General features: G+C 41.7%; 3 protein-coding genes across 3 annotated transcripts; 2 read left to right on the forward strand and 1 right to left on the reverse strand.

Annotated features, from left to right (window-relative positions):
• The first annotated feature begins 2,869 nt into the window (after positions 1–2,869).
• proca1 (protein interacting with cyclin A1) lies at positions 2,870–7,061 on the forward strand. Its single transcript, XM_035623509.2, has 4 exons — positions 2,870–3,736; positions 3,861–3,993; positions 4,524–4,658; positions 4,776–7,061. The coding sequence occupies exons 1-4, from the start codon at positions 3,106–3,108 to the stop codon at positions 6,505–6,507; spliced, it is 2,631 nt and encodes an 876-aa protein (XP_035479402.2). The 5' UTR covers positions 2,870–3,105; the 3' UTR covers positions 6,508–7,061.
• Positions 7,062–11,570: 4,509 nt separating this feature from the next.
• ca4b (carbonic anhydrase IV b) lies at positions 11,571–15,224 on the forward strand. The gene is made up of 8 exons (XM_035622911.2): positions 11,571–11,689; positions 11,872–11,916; positions 12,020–12,184; positions 12,383–12,528; positions 12,677–12,769; positions 13,288–13,354; positions 13,618–13,781; positions 14,575–15,224. The coding sequence occupies exons 1-8, from the start codon at positions 11,629–11,631 to the stop codon at positions 14,758–14,760; spliced, it is 927 nt and encodes a 308-aa protein (XP_035478804.1). The 5' UTR covers positions 11,571–11,628; the 3' UTR covers positions 14,761–15,224.
• Positions 15,225–17,719: 2,495 nt separating this feature from the next.
• si:ch211-105f12.2 (RIMS-binding protein 2-like) lies at positions 17,720–20,991 on the reverse strand. The gene is made up of 5 exons (XM_035622175.2): positions 20,263–20,991; positions 19,776–19,932; positions 18,820–18,941; positions 18,649–18,720; positions 17,720–18,562 (listed from the first exon to the last, which is right to left on the reverse strand). The coding sequence occupies exons 1-5, from the start codon at positions 20,488–20,490 to the stop codon at positions 18,497–18,499; spliced, it is 645 nt and encodes a 214-aa protein (XP_035478068.2). The 5' UTR covers positions 20,491–20,991; the 3' UTR covers positions 17,720–18,496.
• Positions 20,992–21,515: the final 524 nt, after the last annotated feature.

Below are 21,515 nucleotides of genomic sequence, written 5' to 3' on the forward strand. Positions count from 1 at the left end.
GCACTCTGAACAATGGAATCTTTTCACATCATGGTGGTAAGATTTAACTTGGCAGGCTCTAATCTGGCCCCATCTCCTCACATACCTCTTAGTCTGTGCACTTGGTGTGGAACTCTCTTCTACTTCAATTGTATTGTTCAATTTATCTAAAAAGCCACAAGAGTTAATATGATAAATACCGACTTTTAACGTGACAATTAACCTGACATTTCACCCACAAATGAACATGTATTGAAAAAGAATAATTTGGGGTACTTTTTGAGTGTGGTGTATGTGTCATTTGTCTTTTGCCATGTGTTTATGGCACGAGTTTATATGTGTGTAAAGACAGTTTACCAGTCAGTACCAACAGAGATTTTTCTGTTACCTCATTGTTGCTCAGGTGCGTCGTGCTCGATTTCACGGGAAGTTTGACATTTGCGACGGGAGCGGCAACTGACGTCAGTACACAGTCCGACTATTGGAAATAAGGGATGTTACGCATACAGTGACAGAAGAGTGTTTTCCATAAAGCCAAACAACACAGTGCATCGAATCAGTTTCTGACCATTTTGTACTATTTATCAAACATGCGTACTAGGGTAAACTGTGTGTTTTACTGTGTGTCTTTCACGCATCAGCACACACAGCTGAGGTACACTGGCAACCTCAAGGTTCAAGTCTGATAAAAGTCAGGTACCAATTGGTTTTTATAGTAGCCAACTGGCTTTTGTTTTCCCTTTCAAAATATAAAGTGTACACATGAACTAATGACAACTATGAAATATGCCTACTTACTCATATTCATCCAGCTTCGATCCTGCACACAATAAGAAAGGCATTAGTGTCGCCCGTTGTTACAATAGGCTTTCGAAATATATACAAATTAAATAACTTGTGTCCTAGTATGTACAACTAGACGCCTTTTTTTGCATCCCTCATAAATAACTCGATTTTTTATAAAGAATGTATCAAATGTTTAAACAGCTTATAAATACTTACAGTGTTGCCGATACTTGTAGCACATTTCAAACAGACAGTCAGTATTTATATTGAGAACAGCATCCATTGACTTGCAAGATTCATTTTTTCACTTTGCAAACACATCTGACCTCACAGACGGACAGTGACGCCTCACTACATCCAGGGGGCGCTGTTCTGTAGCCGCTGGCCCGTCTGTGGATGACAGCAAATCTCACCCAGCATGAAACATTAAAGTACATATTACAGTAAGTGTCACCTTTCTGCTTCACTGTGCGATGTAACATGACTCGGAATATCTGCTGATGAACCGCAGGATTACTCATGTCTTTTTTCCCTCTAAATCCCTCCTCTACTGAGCCTTAAATTCATGAGAAACTTCCCCTCCCCTCTCAAGATCTGGTCGAATGTTGCCTCTGCTGATTTTACATCATTTCTCTCCGCCTTCCAACAATCCGATTTCAGTGCCTTGAGTAGGCTGGATCTCCGCCTCTAGAGCTCTGAGTAAGACCAGCCATGTGACTAAACACTGGGCTGATTAGAAAGCCAACCTGACAAGAGCTTTTTTCTCTTCTCTGGGGAACAGTCACTTGTTCACAGATGCAGAGCTGTACTCGGGGCCCGACGCAACAAAACATACAGAAAAGGTCAATCTGAGATGTTCACTAACAAGTCACAAACCAAGCAAATACTATATGAACTAAGCTTAAGCAGACATTAACATATTTGAAAAAACAAAAACAAAACATTAACACATGAAACTTTTACAACCTTCCCATTTTTTAATAATCTGTTCACCAAATAATGTCATGGTTTTGAAAAGATTTCATGGAAGCCTGCCTTTGTGCAACACAATATTTCACAATAGTTCTCTTCTTGAGTATTTCTTAGCCTGCCACCCTCAACATAGAGTAAACACAATTCAAATTCTCAGATGTGTCACCAAAGATATGTGCCTTCAAGTTGGCAAGGTTAAACATATGTTGTCATACATTATGAATATATAAGACATACTTTTGTTAAATAGACACTCCAGGTCAAAAGATGAAGAGCACCTTGATTTTTTTCTCTCTCCAGCTGTTATGTAAATAATGTACATTGTCTCTCAAAGCAATGATCTCAGAATCAACCTATTGAACTAAATTGAATTCATTCAGCAGCCGAACACACTCAGGGCATTGTTTCTGCAATGGAAATCCTTCACACACAGTGGGAAGTTTACAACTTGCCTTTGTACCACTTGCACCGAAGATTATTCACTGGACTCAAACTGCTATGATTTCAATTAAAACATGAAAAATATGGGGGCCCAAAAACTTCTGATCAGTACTGAGCAGTTTTTGTTTTTCTCTTCATATTCTATATTGGAGCAATTTGACAGGGCATTTCAGTTTGATCAACGTCTTATCAATCATAATTAACATAAGTATCAAATAATATTTCCATAACATACGACAAAAAGAGATCTATAGGGAATAAGTTACATCACCTACTGTAGAAGCAACTTCAAGTACGAACTGTTGACTATTGGGCTGACAGACAGCCCGTGCCAAGCGCACAGGACAGTCACCAGATCCCTTCATTATTTTCATGAGTTTTGTCTGAATCATCATCACCGGCACGTCACTATATCTGCCCCATTCGCGCGGGCTGCTGAGACCTCTCGGTCGGTCGCTGCACGCGAACCTTTCTCCACATTCCACAGCGGACGAGTTTTGTCCCCGGCCCTGCATTGTGATTTAGGTCATCACCTATTCAGCGCCTGTTTTGTGGCATCTGAAAGATGTCCAATCTCCTGGGTTGGCACAATCACCCCATGCCTGTTACCATGGCAAGCGGGGCAAGCTGGAACCTCCTCCATGCGCGTTCCCAAAGTAAATCTCCACTTTCCACGGGGAGGGCCGACGGGGCTGGGAGGTAACTGGCGGTCATCTCGATGCTACACACCCGCACGCACCCGCGAACCCTCTCATCCGACGGGTTTCATTCAGTGACGTAATATGCTGACGGGTCATACTTGCTCGCAGTGTGCACTGGCGCCCTGTGCGATAGGGGAAGATAGTCGATCACGCTGGACGTCTGAAGAGGTTAACGCGACTGACCCCTCCCCGCGTTGCCATTTACCGTATTCATAATCGCACCCGCATGAGCTGCGCCTTAAAAGTGGAGGGGCTGCCCGAGCGCGCCGGGAACCCACGAGGAGCTGTCTCCGTTACGCGTGGTGCTGAAAGTGCCGCTCGCCGCATCATGTGGTCGGTCCTCTTCGTCTTTCTGTCTCACCTGGACAGAACCTTCGTCAGGGGCGACTTCCCGGAGCGCGCTCTGGACGCGGAGGAGCAGAGCCAGGAGATGTTCTCCAGGCCCGACGGCACCTTTTGCGCCAAAATGTCGAGCGCGGGGGAGAATTTCCTGTACCGGGTGTCGGACGGCGCCGAGGTGGTGAGCTCCGTCGTCAGCTCCTCCGGGGAGCTCGTGACCTGCAGCGTCGTAGCGAACCAGACCCAGGCCAGGTCGTTCGTGCACGAGTGCAGGTCGGGGCCGAGGGGACGCAGAGGCGGGCGGCGGCTGCAGGCGCGTTTTGCGCGCATGAGCGAAGCCAAACCGATTTGCCGCGAGTTTAAATCGAAGTCCGGCCGCGGTGGCAGCGCGAACAGGGACGACAGCGATGACTCCTCGCTGCAGAACAAGGTACTGAAACGATCAAAGAGAGGCTTTACTTACCCTGGGACTCTGTGGTGCGGAGCCGGTAACATGGCTGATCACTATGACCAGCTGGGTAGGTTCTACGACTTCGATACTTCTAAGCAAATTCACTTGATCACGTTTGAGTGTGTTTCTGAGAGTGTGTGTGTGTGTGTCGAATGTGTCCAATGACAATAAGCGTGACCTCCTCTCCGCAGGGGAATTCGCAGAGACCGACAGCTGCTGCCGAATTCACGACCACTGTCCCCATGTCATCCACGCCTTCTCCTCCAACTATGGCCACACCAATTTCAAGTGGCACTCCATCTGTCACTGTGACTGTGATAAAGCGTGAGTAAAAACGCATGGTTTCGACGTCCCTGCTGTGGCCCCACTCACCGTTCACTGGATCATTGGGTATACCAGCTGAGATGGGTTTAGTCATTCTCATGAAGGTTATTCTATAGTAACAGTGGTTGGAACAACGTTCATTGACTACAGACTTGTCGAAATGAAAGCAGTGGATTCAAACTGTTACTGAGGACCAACGTGTAACTCAGTCATCACATGGTTGCAGGGATCATTTTATTCTAGTAATATTACACCAAAACTTGCATCCTCCTCTAGGACAAACAGTATTTCTATGTATTAAACCCAACAGCTGCTCAGCATATAGTAAATGCAGGGAGCGCCGACTCAACCAGGGCAAATATGCTGCTGTGAATTTTTGGAATGATTTTACCCTCAGGTCAAAATGTGTCACCATCTCCTCTTTTGCATTTGAATGAGTCATGAAACTAGACATAATTTTGCTCTCTCTCTCTCTCTCTCTCTCTCTTTCTCTCTCTCTCTCTCTCTCTCTCTCTTTCTCTCCCTCCAAGCTTGAAAGCTTGTCTGAGGAAAGTCAACGACACGTCGTCCAGGGTTGTTGGTCAGGCGTTCTTCAATGTCATCGGCGTGCCTTGCTTTGAGTTAACCTATGAGGAGCAGTGTGCAGAGCGTCACTGGTATGGCCTGTAAGTATCCGCGTAGACCGGTGTTAAACTTTTAAGCAGCTTTGCAGCATTCTGATCTGTATTACTCCCCGAAATCACCACACAAAAACTCCCCTTCATTCTCTCTCTCTCTCATAGGTGTAAACTTTATGAGAAACGCCCCATTGCTGTGCTGAGAGAGGCGGTCCCATATGACTTTGGTGGTATTGATGTCATCGATGAGCTGACCTTGGCTCCTCCCAGTAGTAAAGATTCCAAGACCAGTGCGGAAGAGGAGAAACCAGAGAGTACAACTCAGTCGACCATGTCAGGCCCCGGAGAGCCGTCACTTACAAATGTCGTCACGGCCGCTGAGGACTTCATCAAAGTCCTCGCTACTGTCTCCACCTCTCAAAGCTCCGCCACCGACTCTGACAAAGGCGAGGCGCAGAGCTCAGAGAAGAAGAAGAGGAAGAACACGGGAAAGAAGAAGAAAACCACCAAGAAGCAGAAAGGAAAGGGGAGGAAGAGAAAGCAGAAAGCCGAGGCGGGCGTTAAAACAGAGGAAGGAGCTGCAGTTTCACCCTCTGGCAGCAAAGCAGGGGAAGTCGTCGCCCTGACTAACTTCATCAATGAGTCGCACAAACAAGACCTGTCGAGTACGACCAGAGTCCGTAACCACAAATATGAGCTTGGAGGAAAAGGAGAGCCCTCCAACGAAGTCATGAAAGATGAACCGGCGGTGGATAAGCAGACTGTTTCCATCACGCCTTCGATGATAGTCCAGAAGAAGCCAGCAGGGTCGGTCACTGACACGGAGGAAATCACACTTTCTGCGTCAGCGAGCACAACCGCTGTTCCACTTAAGGCAAAACACAGAGGGCTAAGAAAGGGGAGGAGAAAGAAGAGCAAGAAAGTCCCTCCTCCTTCCTCCGAGGATCCTGTAACGAACACAGCAGACCACTCGAGTGGCATTTCTGTCCCCTCTATCATTACCATAAGCCCTTTGGCACACCCTGAGCAACAAAGCTTTGGGGCCGACCCTGAAAAGCGACCTGTCGGGGGCACTGCTAGTGCCTCCATTGGAATCCCCAAAGTCAAAAGGAACAGGTCAAAGGAGAGGGGAGACAGCGAGGGGAGGAAAAAAAGGAGGAAAGTCAGCTCAGCTCCCCCCATTGTGGCCACTGCCCATGAAAATTCCTCTGTGAGCAATCTGAAAGTGATCCATCACCGCGGGGCTCCCACCGTAACGCCGGTCTCCACCAAAGAGCCACAGGTTCCCCACTGGCTGAACATTTATGGAGGACAAACCTCCAGCCACATTACGGTGCCGAACTCTTCCCTGGGTGTTGTGCAAAGGCAAAGGTCAAAAGGGAGAGGCGCGAGAAGGAGGAAAACGGCTTTGCCTCTTCCGAGTGAAAACCCATTGTATCACAACACCTCTGACAATATGCTTCCCATTCTCACAACTCCAGACACGAAAGGTGCACTGAACGGCAACGCAGCCACCGCTGCGATTACTAGGTCCACTCACAGTGCATGGGGGCTTTCTGCAACGGCTGCCCCTGCTGTCAGTCCGAAACGGCACAGGCAGACAATCAGACGGCAGAGAAAGTCACGACAGAGAAAGTCACGACAGAAAGCTGCGCCTGCTGCCATCGTCGACGGAGCTCCTGTCCCTGAACAAACCGAAAACACTCCGACGACATTTACACCCACACCGTCCAAAGTCGCCACTGCTGAAGAGCTCAGTCCACAGAGGTCGGAGAAGCCCATGACCACCTCAGCTACACCCGCCATGAGTCCAATTCAGTTGTCCGTTGAGAAAGCAAAAGCACAATTCACCAGGAAGAAGAGGAGGAAAGCAGCGCAGTCCGTCAGGCAGCAATGAGCCACGTGGGGCGGGAACAGCAGGATAGGCCCAAACGAAGGCAAGTTATCTGGCTACGCTATAGGTGCTGTCGATTGCTTCACACGAGATAAGTAATACATCAAATGTGTAAAGTAGAATCTCCTTTTTTAGCATTAAAATCACCCAAAAATGACAGAAATCAAATTTGATTGAAATGTTGGTCTGCATGTCTGTAATAAAATTTCCAAATGACTATGAATGTATCACACAGTTTTACCATGTTGCTATATCTAGTGATAAAATGAAATAAAACAAAACCTCTCGCCTCTTTTCTTTTCAAATTCACATTTTATTTTACATCCAAAGATTTAGTTGGAAGTCGATACTATTGCAACTTTCATATTTGTTTGAAGCTACCACACAAACTGCATGATGAAATACTGTGAATCAAACTAGCTTTAGACTTGCTGGTAGGTCATTGCGTCACCCATGTTCCCACTTTTTAAACTAAGCTAACCAACTGCTAAAATTAGCTTCATTTAGAGCATACAGGCATGAGAGGGACGTATTGATTTGATAATTGAAAATGGGGCAAGCAAAAATATCCCCAAAATGTTTTAAACTCTTTCATTAAAGGTCTTTGTAGATATCTGAAATGATAGGCTTTATGAAAATTTGGATAGATGGATGTTCATGTTCAAATCATTTTTGTGTGCACATTCCCTTATTAACTGGAATCATTTAATTTATTCTGTAATAACACATAATCTGCTTAATCTGATTTTAATTTGTTGAGTGCCTTTTTTCCCATACTGTGCAAAGAAATCCTTCCAAGAAAACACTGTGTGTTAACTATGTTCTTTTGCTCTTACTCTGATCTCATAGCTGGCACCTGCCTGTGTGGTTTAAGGAAGGGTCACATTCCACCACACAGATTAGGTGCTCGCTTAATTTCACCTCTCACCGGCGAGGGTTGTAACGCCCAGTGCAGAGGCTGAAATCCTCCAGGTCAGCTGATTATCACACTTTCATAAGACGAATTCGGAAGATCTTTTTCTGGGAATATTACTTTATCCCTAATCGTCGGAAACAGTGGCAATGATGAAACACTACAGACGGTTCGTGTCACAGGTTTTGGAAGACACCCAGGCGTTGGCACAATCATAAACTGAAATTGCAGAGCGACTAGCACAGATGTGTGATGAAGCCTTTTCTTCGAAGGGAAGTTGCAAGACATTTTATATTCACATGGAAGTTTATGACCTTTGAGAAGATGTTTTGTTCTCATGGTAATGTATAAAATTTAAGTTTAGATGGAACCATATGTGTTGAAACATTTAGTAGGTGGCGGGACTTGATAAGGATGAGGTTTCACAAGTAGAAACAGTCACAAGGAGTCACAATTGTTGAAAATTACTAGTTAAATATTTGACGAGAGTTGTTTTTTCTATGAGCCCCAGTAAATGTAAATAGTTACTTTCGACCAATGATTATTAGTCGTACCAAAAAAAAGTGATAAAAAAAGAAATCATAAAAAAAAAGAATTCCTGAATCTAGTCGACAGGGGCAGCTGGTTTCTCCTCCCCAGTGACTTGCCTGGACGCCCCCTGGGCGGGGGTCGCGTTAGGAGTGTGACCCCGACTCATTACTGCGGCGATGACTTTGAACATCTGAGAGCTGACTGTTCCGGTCACGCACAAAGGAATACGTAATCTGTGGCATAGAAAGGGGCCATGGTAATGAGAGGACACACTCTGTGGCGTCCTATTAGATGAGGAATCCAATAATCCATTTACTCCACCAACACAGGGGATAATTTATTGATCCAGAAGGGGAGAATTTTATTGATGGAGAAAACAAACCTTCGGTGGTTAAATTGGCTCCGTGTGGCACTGATGGATGAGGAAGTCCAAGTTCTGCTTCTGCTAAACTGGAACTTTTAGCAGTGACATGCTAAACTGGAACTGATGATGCTGAAAAAAAGAAGCAAGGCAGCTCATCAAATACAGACAGTCCTGGGACAGGGACGGTCTCTGTCGGAGGTCAGTTCAGTGTGGTGCACAAACAGAAAGACAATGAAAAGCAAAGGAATAAATATTTAAATCAACTCTTTGGTGCTGCACGGTGGTGTAGTGGTTAGCACCTTCGCCTCACAGCAAGAAGGTTCTGGGTTCGAATCCCGGTTCAACCAGGGCCTTTCTGTGTGGAGTTTGCATGTTCTCCCCGTGTATGCGTGGGTTCTCTCCGGGTTCTCCGGCTTCCTCCCACAGTCCACAGACATGCAGAATGGGGTTAGGTTCATTAGAGACTCTAAATTGACCGTAGGTGTGAATGTGAGAGTGAATGGTTGTCCGTCTCTGTATGTATGTGGCCCTGTGATAGGCTGGCGACCTGTCCAGGGTGTACCCCGCCTCTCGCCCAATGTTAGCTGGGATTGGCTCCAGCGACCCCCCGCGACCCTTACATGGATAAAGCGGTAGACGATGAATGAATGAATGAACTCTGTGGTTATTTTTTATCAGTTTTGTGATGTCATTGTTTTGTTTCTCTTCGTGGTTCTGTTACTTATTTTACTTTCCAATTAGCAGTCACTTTGTGCAGAGCTTCTAGTCCAGGGATCTGGTCCTGAACCCATCCAGGACACTTCTGGTCACCTCCTCACTCTGGTAGGGGGAAACATGACCGCTCCACGTCTTGCTCGGCTTCTAGAGAAGCCCAGTAATCATGTTTTCTTTCTGAGAGGCGACCATGGCCAAGATTAGCCCCGATTCTCTGACACACATATACTGTTTGGGTGAGAGGAACTGCAGCCTGGCACCGGGGCTGGTTCTTCACAATGTCGAGTACGTACGCACAAAAAAGACCCAGCTGAGTGCTTTGCCAACATTTGTGTACACGTCTACAAATGAGCAGGCTCTGCAACAAATAGATGTTCATTAACATCAGAAAGGCCGTGGGTGGTGATGGTTGGCAGTCACCAGGTTCCCGTGGTTTTCCGTTGGACTGGAAGCTGGGCAGGAACTTCACTGGCAGGTCTGTACAGGCAGAAACACACACAGAGGGATGACAGTTGGTCTCTCTCAGAACATCCTCTTCTTTCTCTTACTCACTAACAGGCTGTGTGAGTTTAAGGGAACATACATACCTGTTTATTGACCCATTCCACCCAGTCTTTACAACATATCACATTTACAATCGTTGTCCTCCTGCTGCTGCAAATGGTCCATGCTGTCATAAGAGATTACTAATATGTAGATGTTGCTAATATTTATGAGAACAGAATAAACATTTAGAGAAACATAAGTTTACAGGTACAGCCTAACAGTTACAGGGGACATTTTTTCTCCATTGACAATTTTTTCATAATTTATTTCGTAATGATATGATTTTTAAAATATCCTATTTCATAATGTCAATATTCCCCCAAAAAATTAAATTTCATATCGGGATTTTCCTAATGCAAATTAATTTCATGTCAAGTTTCATCTCAAAATGTCACTTTCTATGATTCTAATAAATTGGATTTTGTTTAATCAGACTAAAGGTGAGTTGTATCACGGTTAAAATCCAACTTGATCTGACGGCTAATACATATGTAGAGGCCAAAGCACCAATTGTAAGGTGCTTTCAATTTCATTGTACTGAAAAAAATATGTGAATATGGTGCTTAGAGTTTACTTCTCCTACTGAAATGATGCAGCGCTACAGTGACATCTAGTGGACATCCAATGTAAGTTTCTCTAAAACCCAGTCAGTGCATTTAATTAGGGCAGTTTCACCAACGCTTCACCGTGGTTACAATTTTGTGAAGGCTTTTAACTAAATCGTTTAAACTAATTTACACCTTTCTGTGGGTGATGATATATGGCGTTACATTGTATTCAAGGGCTTGGTGATAGTGAATTAATGTATAATTTGGTCTGAGAAAACATTTATACATGCAGTTGACAGCATCAGAGCTGCTGTGGTGCATGACAACCTGCAATTTGATATTTTTCAACAGCTTAAATTCAAACATTCGAAAACATTATTTTTAATTAATTCAATTATGTTGCAACATGATAGTCAGAGTGTCACCAAAATCAGATCAAATCTTTGAAGACCATAAATGTTTGTGCAAAAAATCTCATCTGTCAATATCTTTCTGATATATTTACTATATCTACTACATATCATACTATATTTACGTATACTATACAATAGTATGTTTTAATGTATTTTCTTATAATTTTTCTAGTGTTTGAAGCATGGTACTTTTGAGATATTTTACTAAAATATTTTTGTTCATCTAGATATGAAATGTTTGTTTTCCTCAAACACTTAACAAATATGGTTCATATATTTTACTTTTTGATACTACATTTTGCTGCACTATGTATTTTGATAACAAAAATGTGAAGACCTTTTTACAGTAAAAGAGATTTTGTGATCATTGGTGTATATGCCTGTGGTTAGTATGTTAACAGCCAAGCTACAATTCAAATTCCTTCATTCTGTGAAATCATAAAGCTGATGTCCAACAAATGTAATCATTTAATTCTGTACCATAAACTTTATCAGATTGTGACTTCAAAACCATTCATTCCACTATCAGATCAGTAATTAGCTCCACAAATGTCATAAACCAGTGTGTCAGTACAACTTGTCAGGTCACACCTGAATGTGTCCGATTTGAGGGAAAAGATACTGTATATGAAGGCTATCTCATTCTAGCACCCTAAGGATACTTCAACAGTGAAAGAGCCATGGACAAAAATGTGTGATATTATATACATGTGCATTGGGAGTATAACTTAGGACGTACATAACAGCATTCACAACATCTAAGGCTTCAAAAGAAATGAAAATTGAAATGATATGGCTAATTTGTTTCAGTTCATTTTATATTTGTGTAATTAGATCAACAATACTCCACATGACAAGGATAAAGAATAGGCCAAACCCTGTGTATGAGGGTCTATTCACTATCTTCCGTATATCAGCCTCCAGGTATCAGTGTTTACTATGGAGCAGAAGTCACAGAAATCACAAGTCATAAAGCTGAAGCATGCTGTGTGGGCGGGGGCGATGTCTTTGAACAGGCCGGTGAAACTCTGTCTCTGGTCTCATCTTCCAAAACAATCAGTGCAGACACACTAAGACAGAAGTAGGACATTTAAAATGATGCTTGCAACTATTTTATTTTTGTTTGCATGTTCCGTGGAGATTGTCTCGGGGGCAGGTACGTTCTCGATACAGTGCAAACAAATGATTCAAATTCTGTCAAATCTATTTTTTGGATTCATGTTGTTTTGTTTGTGAATGACTCACATTCTATCAAATAGTATTCAAATGATTGTGAGAGTTTTTATGCTCGTTCATTGTAAAGAAGACATTCTTTCTCATTACCTGCTGGTGATCTAGCTTGGTGCTACCAGTCCCAAGTTACATGCAATCGTACCTGTGCAGGTAAACCTCAAGACAAACCACTGACACTAACAGTTTAAAGAAAAGCAGAAAATATTGTTCATATAGTTGCCAGAGTTTTTTTTCAATCCTCCTGCGTCCACAGGTCCAGACACATGGGGAGTGGTTTCTCAGCACTGCGACGGCAAATCTCAGTCTCCTGTTAATATTGTTACAAGGAGAGTACGACCAGATGAACGCCTCACTCCTTTTCACTTCATTGGCTATCAAGACACTTTTCATGGTTTCCTCAGAAACAACGGTCATTCTGGTATGTCTTTCTGATTATTGAAATTGACTAATATATTCAGAAAAAAACATGACAAATATATAAATAGAGTCACAGCGAAACACAAAATGACCTGAACGAGATGCAAACAGCTTTCTCTGTCTCTTTGAATCTGGATTGTTTTGCCAACAGCGGCGTCTCCATGAACCATTTTCTTAATGTTGAATGATTTTTTTGTAGTTCAACTGGACTTGCCCTCTGGTATAAGGATCAGGGGAGGAAATCTGACTGTGCCATACAAGGCAATTCAATTGCACCTGCATTGGGGCAGCGATGGGGGGATGGGTTCTGAACACTTGATTGACGGAGAACAATTCCCAATGGAGGTATGAAATGTAGGATTTGAAATGTGTTCAAATAAGCACCTCATGTGATGAAGTCATTTAAAAACAATTACTGTAATGAATGAAGAAATAATTGTTATTATTATACCTAAGTAAAAAGTGACATTAACATGATATATGCCACCTACAGATGCATATTGTTCACATAAAAGAAGAATACGACTCTTTATCCTGGGCTGTAAGAGACCACGCAGGTGTGGCTGTTCTTGGATTTTTCTTTCAGGTGATTTCATTTTGATATTTTGAAAAATTATATTGAACAATTGGTGAACTATGAGAGGTTCAATATGAACATTTGGGAATTTTTAAGGTGTACTCACTCAAAATGTATCATCTCTATTCAATTTCTTGCTTTGGATTTCTTCAAGATGAGCCACTGGTTCAATGATTGCAGGTGTGCCAGGTGTGAGCTCAAAGAACACACAGAATTTGTCGATTTTTTTTTAGACTTGATAAACTTGCATCAGATAGTGGAGCAGGAAATTAGAAATGAGCTTGCAGATGTTAAGAAGGAGATTTGCTGAAATGGAGAAATTGCCATCAACAATTGGCAATTACTCCAAGAATCGAGCCTTGGGGTAGACCAACATAAAAAAATAATACAAAATAATCATTGTAAAACATATCATTCATTGAATTTTGCAGTGATTTGCATTATAAAGGGTTTATTAAATCATATCCTAATTTAATTTGTAAGCTAAAATGTGATTTCAGCTAAGCAACATTTTATTGTCATTGCAGGAGTCTGTCTCTGCAAATAAGAAATTTGATCCTTTTTTAAATGGCCTGAAATACATCCGACAACCCAGTAAGTTATATCTGCTGACATGGACAATGTGTAAACCTGCTTCCTAATCTTCACGCCACATCATCCTGAATGTGCTGCTGATTGTTCCAGTATTGGGCTGAAGTGCAATTCTTTTGAGATAACACGGTGTCATAAAACACCTTTTCTTATATCCCAACAATAAATTGATTAGAACAATGAAGCTGTCACCTTGAACTTAATTGTTGTCTTAATAACAGATTTCTTGCACACTTCACTGTCTCGTTAATGTTTTATAAAACCAGCCAGCAGCACCACACTGAGGGATGTGGCCCTGGACATGTTCATTCCTCCGCAGAGCAACATGACTAAGTACTTTCGCTACGACGGCTCCCTCACTACGCCGAGCTGTGCTGAAGCTGTCGTCTGGAGCCTGTTTGAAAACACTATTCCTCTGAGCAGGAAGCAGGTAATCTTCTTGAAAATAATGTATCATCTGCCCGCATCAGCATGTACCAGCACAATCATTAGGAATAGTTTTTAATTTTCCCAACCATGAACATGTTAGTGTTGCTTTCCTGATACTTTTACCTAAAGCAGCGTAAGAACATGTTTTCACATCAAGAACATGCAAAGCTTCCAAACAGTTATCAGCAGCTCCACCATAATAAAGTTATTACAGCTAATAAACTCTTTATATGTAGTGTCAAATTATCAATGGTATCTGCAGCTCCCCTCAGCTTTTATTGTTTAACTATTTCGTTTCATTCTCAACACTAAAAGTGACATTTAGTCAAGCATTCATATGTTAATTATGACAAAATAAACGTCATTAATAGCTTCACTACATAAAACATATGTGTGTGGATAGACATGGATGTAAGCTGCAGCTTGAATGGTTTCAGGAGGCAAAAAACCCTGTTCTGATAAATCCAGTTTCCAGATAATGATTTTTTACTTTTATTTTCATCTCCTTTGTTGAAAATAGGTGCCTCTTGAAAAAGAAACTGATGAGAATAGGGAGAATGAACAAAATGACATACCATTGTCGGCCATAAATAAAACTAAACATAAAGGTTCAAAAATGCTCTGTAGAGATGAGGTGAACTGCAACCGGGTGATAATTCTCTGCAAGCAAATCACTTATTTTAATTGTGAAAATAAAAATATTACTAAATAATAAGATTGACATATTGTGCATGTCTAGAAGTTGTCTTTTTGTTACTGTGCAGGGTTTCTTGTTATTTCAATTTTTGTTACAGCTCGCTGAATTCTCCCAGCTGCGCTTTTCTGATGGGAAGCAAATGGTGCAAACCTACAGACCAGTGCAGCCGCTGAATGGACGGCAGGTGTTTTACTCCAGAGGCCACATTGCTGCTGTGAGCACCGGGTTACTCATCATGGCTGCGCTCGTGCCCGTTGCACTCTGCCTGCATACTACAACATGAACCTTTATGAATTTACCTTTATGAATAAAAGCAAGAAATATAAGATTTTGTGTATTTAAAAGTAAATGATGTCGACTGTATGCACTGTGTGCAACGTTTTGTCTTGACACGAATTGTATGTTTAATTTGTAGATGTGGCATCTTAACCACTCATAATGTCTTTTTTGATTTCCACACCCAACAGCACTAAAGTCCACTAACAATATTGACCAATCAATCATTTTCCCTACTTTTGATTGCAAAGTTACCATGCATATCGACTGATATTGTTATACTCTTGTTATATGTTATCATGGTACATTTGTTCATAATACCAAAGTGTTTGCTTTCCCTCCTGCATATATTTGAACTTGTTTTGTTGTTTTTTTCTCGCGGTTCAGCCTCTGGGCAGTTAATCATCTGAATTACGTGACAAAGCCAATGAGAAATCCAAATAAAGATTAAGAAAGAACATTTCACCTTTACAATGGCGTATCTGTATTAGGATTATTTTTGAAGCCAGATTTTGTGTCACATCCACTTACATCCACTGTGTGGCAGCACCAAGCACGTCTGAATGGCTTCAGGGAGCAGTTGGATACTCTACTGAATGTATGTCTTTAAAAAAGTACCTGGACATCCTCAGACAATTTTTTTTTCTATCTTCAGGAGTCATGGGGAAGTTGTATATCTCACAGTGTGACTAAGTCACAGCCATGATGTAATGAGAAAATAAGAAAACATGCTTCTGCAGTGTGTTTGCAGAGGTGCAGTTGATAGAGTCATAGTTTGCAGTTGCTGCTCACATTTAGTACTGTTCAAAGCTGGTTAATTGTTTGACTGAATAATAATAATGCAAATAATTTACAATACTGTAGCTACTCTCACACAGAAGAATAAGAAGATCGATTGCCTGCCTGACGTCAAGCATCATAGGTGAAACATAATTCAATCAGTCCTGAGCTGTGGCCTGGGAGGATAATACGCCCTAGTGTCATTAGATGCTGCGCTTGTTTTTGGCACCCGGGTGCTATCTACATCACCTTAAGTACTCAAGCAGATCACTTTGGATATAACCCCATGTTGCACAGGAATAGATGTCTGATGCAAGCACAGCATCAGCGCTGCGATTATCTGTAGGATGCACAGTCATGCTCGCCTGCTGCAGAGGTTCATCGTGTGTGCATGCGTTGCTTTACATGGAAAATGTTTTAGCATCTGACAGTTAAACTTCTTGTCAATTTCTGCATTTGCGAGCTGTTTTTTTTTCACCTTACACATTACTGTCTACTCGTCTCGTCTTCTTTCTTTTTTTCCCCTCACAAGGACATCTTTTCTCGGTTTGTGCACACCGCCCATCCCCCACTTCCTCTTATTTATCTTGGTGTGACTCTGAGGTTTGGGTTGTCGTGACAACAGAAGACACAGTCCCGTCTCTCTTATATTTGCGAAGTTTCTGTTGTTGCAAGCATATTGCACATTTGCTGCCAGGATAGGGAACAGCCTCGCACCACCATCCCCCCACCCGCACGTCATCAGAAACATGCAGGCGTGAATAAGTTCTCAGAAATACAAATGAGCTCTTCCTGTTACCTATACAGGAAATATTAGACTTAGAGTGGCATTTAAAATATGATATGATATGATATTTTTTAAACTAGCTGTGCTAACAAACATATGACAGCTCCAGCATCTATATAATGAGCTCACGCAATCTAATTTGAGATAAATCTTAGATTTATTATTATCATTATCTTTTCATCTCCAGTCGATGTACGCCTCAAAGCTTCATCTGTGAAGAGTATTTTGCTCTGAGATATTTGGAACACATACACATAAATGATTACTTGGGTCAATATTTATCTGCTCTAGTGTCTGACTTCTTTTTTTAAAGAAGCTGTCGTGTCATAACTGTATGTCCTTAAAAGGGATGAGCTCACACTGCAGTGGTGCAGTACGCCTGGGCTTAATGGGTGTAGGCTTTGTGTGTGTGTGTGTGTGTGTGTGTTTGTGTCTTTAGAGATCAACTAAGTACTCTTCCTAAAAATTTTGTAAAATTCTGAGAGAGTGGTACTTTGAGCATTTCTAGATTGTGAAACTGTTTCACTGCATGCCATTTATCTGATGGCATCCCAAAAGTTGAAATGGTGAAATAGTTTGATAGTTCATACATGATGAATTAAAAAACAATAATCTTTTTGCATTCATGCATTTACTTCCCTTTATGTAGTGTGTGTGTGTGTGTGTGTGTGTGTGTGTGTGTGTGTGTGTGTGTGTGTGTGTGTCAGCGCATTTCCTGTGTGAACCACGTGGCTCAGACAGGGTTAATAAAAAGGTCGCGTTCACTTCTGGGTTTTCTTTCTCCTGAAGAGTCCAGACTCTGGTAAGACCCTGACAGCACGTGACTTTGTACAAAAATCTAATAATCGCTGCTTTTGTTTGTTGCATCCTTCCCATGACAATGCACTCAAATATACAGGAAGATGTTCTTTTTTCGTTAATGTCTCACACATATCAGCATAATACTTGGCAACAAACTATGTTGAAGGTACAAACTGTTTTCATGTTTCTCAGTTTCGTTATCTCCTTGTTTCATATTTGATTTGTAAAATCTTGCCACTGTTCAACCCGTCATGACTTCAGCGACCAGGAGCTACCGATGTACAGTGTTGTCACCCATAAAGTAGAAAGCACTACTAAACTTCATTACACAGTGTAGTGTTTCCTACTTTATGGATGAGTACACTGTTGGCTGCAGGGGAATGTAAAGAAGAGACCAGCGAGCTGTGTGAACAATGTTAAGACTTGTGGACCATGCAAAACTCTTTGATCATGAAAAACTGCTGAAATTCTCTGTTGCCTTTTATTTTTTTTATATGTATATGTTTTGGTCATTTATCATCACAAAATGATAGGATAATGGTGGGAGTGGAAATTATCTAATATGCCGTAAAATCAGTTCAAACAAGTGGCTGAGATCTATTGATAGAAGAACAGATTAGTTTATTTTCACTTTCTGTTTCAAGTTATATTTTAGTTTTTTATATTAATAACATGATTATAGCATTAATCACTTCCTTTATACAATGTTCAGCTGTGAATTTCTAGAACAAAAATAGCTGGAAAACTTAAAAACACTTTCTCCTAATAATTCCATATGGAAAGACTATGAGCCCATTATAGAAAATATATTTTATAAACATATAAGGCAAATAAGGACAAACTATTTCAATACACTCCAGTCTGCAAATAAAACTGAGACTGTAAGTGTATTATTAAGGCTAAAATAATGGATTACAGATAATTTGTTCATATTTTAATACTGATTAAAAGCATATGTAAAATTTTAATTTGCAAAATCAGTCATTTGCTCATGTTGGGCTTTTTGTCCATAGTGAATTGTTGAAATACTAAGGATTGTAATTTTCTGTATTTGTTTTCTTCAGTTAATGATGTGTAATTTCCCTTACAAAGTTTCAATAAATCAATTATCTGAGATCTGTATGACGAGGACTGTTTTCCTTGCGGCATTCTGCCCAGTACTGGTATTACTGATAATAAAGCAGTTGCTTATTTGCACACACCTACAGGGATTTCCCATGTGAAGCAGGTGCTGTGCTGAACTTATAATATATTTATAATATCAAATGAAACTAAATGAGAATTTAGAATATTTTCTTTTAAATAAAAACTGGTTTCTTGCTGTCTCTGTGACTTGGCATTTGTAGCAAACATCCTGGCGTCCTGGTGATTTCTTCTAATTCCAGGGAAGCGGCTGCAAGAAGTTTGATGGAACCAAACCTCGTCGCCCGTGCAGATCCCCCTAAAATTAAAATCAAAGTTAAGTTTGCGTGCAAAAGTGTAAGAATTAAACGGCTATGACTTTATTATACCTGCAGAGACACTCACATAGTAAAATCCATCTTGATCCATGTCACCTAACACATATATAATGTCTCCTGAACAAAAACCAATTTCCACCTGTAAGAGAGGAAAAGTCTGAGTCAGTTTGTTTCTGTATTTTAGATTAATGAATGATTATTAAGATCAATGTGGTGCGTGCATGATTTCAGTCCTTACTTCACTGTCGACGTTGGGCGAACTTTCCCAAGGATCATAGTCAAATAAGGCCACCATTCTTCGAACAACCACATCGTCGGGGATACTGGCCACGTCGCTCACATCCGGCGTTGTAGACATACCTGTGGGCCGAAACGCACAAACGCTCATAAACATTAATGCTAGAACAGAAAATCAGATTGTACACAGGTCAGTGAGAGCATCACACACCTGCTGCTACTTGAGTGAACTTATGAAGAACCTTTAAACTATGATTATCCAATATGATTATCCAAAAATTATGTTCTGTTAGAAATGAAGCTGCTCAAAAGAATATCAAATGTGAAAAGAAACAGTTAGAGGATTTATCGATCAGTTTTCAATGCAAATATTTGATGTTTTCCTCGTCAAATGTGACAATTTGCTGCTTTCCCTTGTTTTAAAATCACAATAAACAATTAAAAGTCACTTGGAGCTTGAAAACAATAACAACCAATAACTTTAGTGATCAAGACAAAAACCCAATAACAACCAATTACTTTAGTGATCAAGAAAAAATAAACTATAACAACAATAATGATTAGTTGCGCAAGCAGTTTCATATCACCCAATTCCCCGGGCCTTTATCTCTGCATTGGGCACTTTTGATACTTAATATATATAAGAGGAGAGCTACTGAGGTCCGCAGAAGATATTTTTGATATTTAAAGATTCCCACAAGATGATAACCTCTGTCAACAAACTATCGTCTTGTGCTCCCAAGAACATCCATCTTCATTTCAACACTCTTCCACAGAATTCTGCGAAGTGAGTACCACGACTTTGGACAGTTTAAGAACAGTTTGTTCGTAAAGCTCTCCTCCTTCGTAATGATGCTCTTTCACTGGCCTAGATTGTTGGATGCAGGACACGAGAGGCCAGTGTTGTTTGGTCAGTGTGTTACAGTGCAGTGTTCTGCAGTAGTCGAGGGTTCATACCTGTGTGGTCCACAGGGAGGAATCCCTGCTGCATGAGGAGATGCTTCAGGTACTCATCGTCCACCGGGATCTCGGTCACCATGTTACTCGGCACATAACCGGAGAGACCACCCGACTCCCCGTGATAGAAACCATCAGAGTCTTTGTCTCCACACACCTGACGAACGCAGACACGGTTGGTTTTTTGTGCCTTTAATTTGGGTTTTTTTACGCTTTAGATGGATAGACTGTGCATGTGTGCGTATTTGCATGTTGCATCATGTTCAGTATGAAGTCAGAAGATCACATCAATCGGCTGCAACGGTCACAGGAAATAGCTTGTGTCTTTGCACACATTCATCTGGCACAAACAGGAAACACCACCGTGCTCGTTCAAAGGAGCTGATGCAGTGAGGAAACACAACTGAGAACACGGGCGTCGCACCTGGACACTGTACACTACACCAAGCACTGAGCCTTAACACTTTTACATGAAAGCAGATTTTACCTTGATTATCTGCCCTGGTACGAAAGGCAGCTCCTCCGCTGCTGTCTCGTGGTTGGGGGACATTGCAGCAGGGTTGTACGGGTAGAGTGCCACAAAGAGTCGCACGGTGGGTATGGACACCTGGCTCGCAGTCTCCAGCTCCCATTCCCTGATCTCCTCCGGAGTCGCAAACCTCAACTCATTTTGGTAAATCAAAACGTCGAGCTCCAGGCTTGTCTCCATTGACATCAGCGTGAGCGCTCCGCCGTCCACTTGGCAGACAGATGGCTGCTGTAGACAGAAGACCTCTCCTTACTCTTATCCCAATTTGAGGTAACTAAGCTAAGCAGTGGGAACAGTAATCCTCTTTGAAGGCAGTGGAGGTTGCTCAGTGCAGCACTGCCTGTTGCACTGCAAGACGTGTACATGCAAAGTAATAGGAGCAACAATGTTCCTTTTTTCCAAAGTTGCCAAAGAAAACACTAATGTTATTTAGTCATATGCTTCGAGCGGACATGTGGCTGCTGAGAGACGTCCTCATGGTCATGGCCAGATTAATCTGTTTGAGGGTTTGAAGACAAAAAATTTGCCTCACTGACCCTCCCATCACCTTCCACCCTCCAAATATGGACCTCGAACAAGTCGAGCAACCAGCTCTCCTGAGCTGTAACAAAACTTTATTTGTCTAAATCTGTGCTAATTCGTTCAAGACTTGTTCCTGTTTGCTTCCAAAGTGTTTTCCTCACAAATCCTCACACTATAGGCCTAAGATTGAATATTGTTTATGCCAAACATAAGCAACACAGTTGAAAAACCTACATTTTGACCATGTCTGTGCCTTTGTAACTTTGGTTCAGTTTTTCATGTTCACGTGCTGATTTTCTGATCTTACCGGCCTGAATCCATCTACATATCTATGGGATAAATTAGCCAAGAACCAATATCTAATACAGTAAAAGACATTTTTCCTTCAATAGTTCAGGCAAAAGGACAATATTCATAAGTGTGAAGCTTTTTGTTTGTTTGTTTGTTTGTTAATGTGTTTGTTTTGACCCACCTCCTTCTCCCAGCATGACTTGACCCAGTTTACGCATCCGAGCAATTCAACGCTTCCTCTCTTGACCTCTGGGCAGGTCACCAGGTGATTATCTCATGCTGCTGACGAAGAAAAAGGTTTAACAAATCAGTGTGTGTGTGTGTGTGCGTGTGTGTGTGTGTGTGTGTGTGTGCGTGTGTGTGTGTGTGCCTGTGTGTGTCTGTGTTGAGAAAACAGT

The sequence above is a fragment of the Scophthalmus maximus genome, chromosome 11, assembly GCF_022379125.1.
Source record: "Scophthalmus maximus strain ysfricsl-2021 chromosome 11, ASM2237912v1, whole genome shotgun sequence".
Taxonomy (NCBI): domain Eukaryota; kingdom Metazoa; phylum Chordata; class Actinopteri; order Pleuronectiformes; family Scophthalmidae; genus Scophthalmus; species Scophthalmus maximus.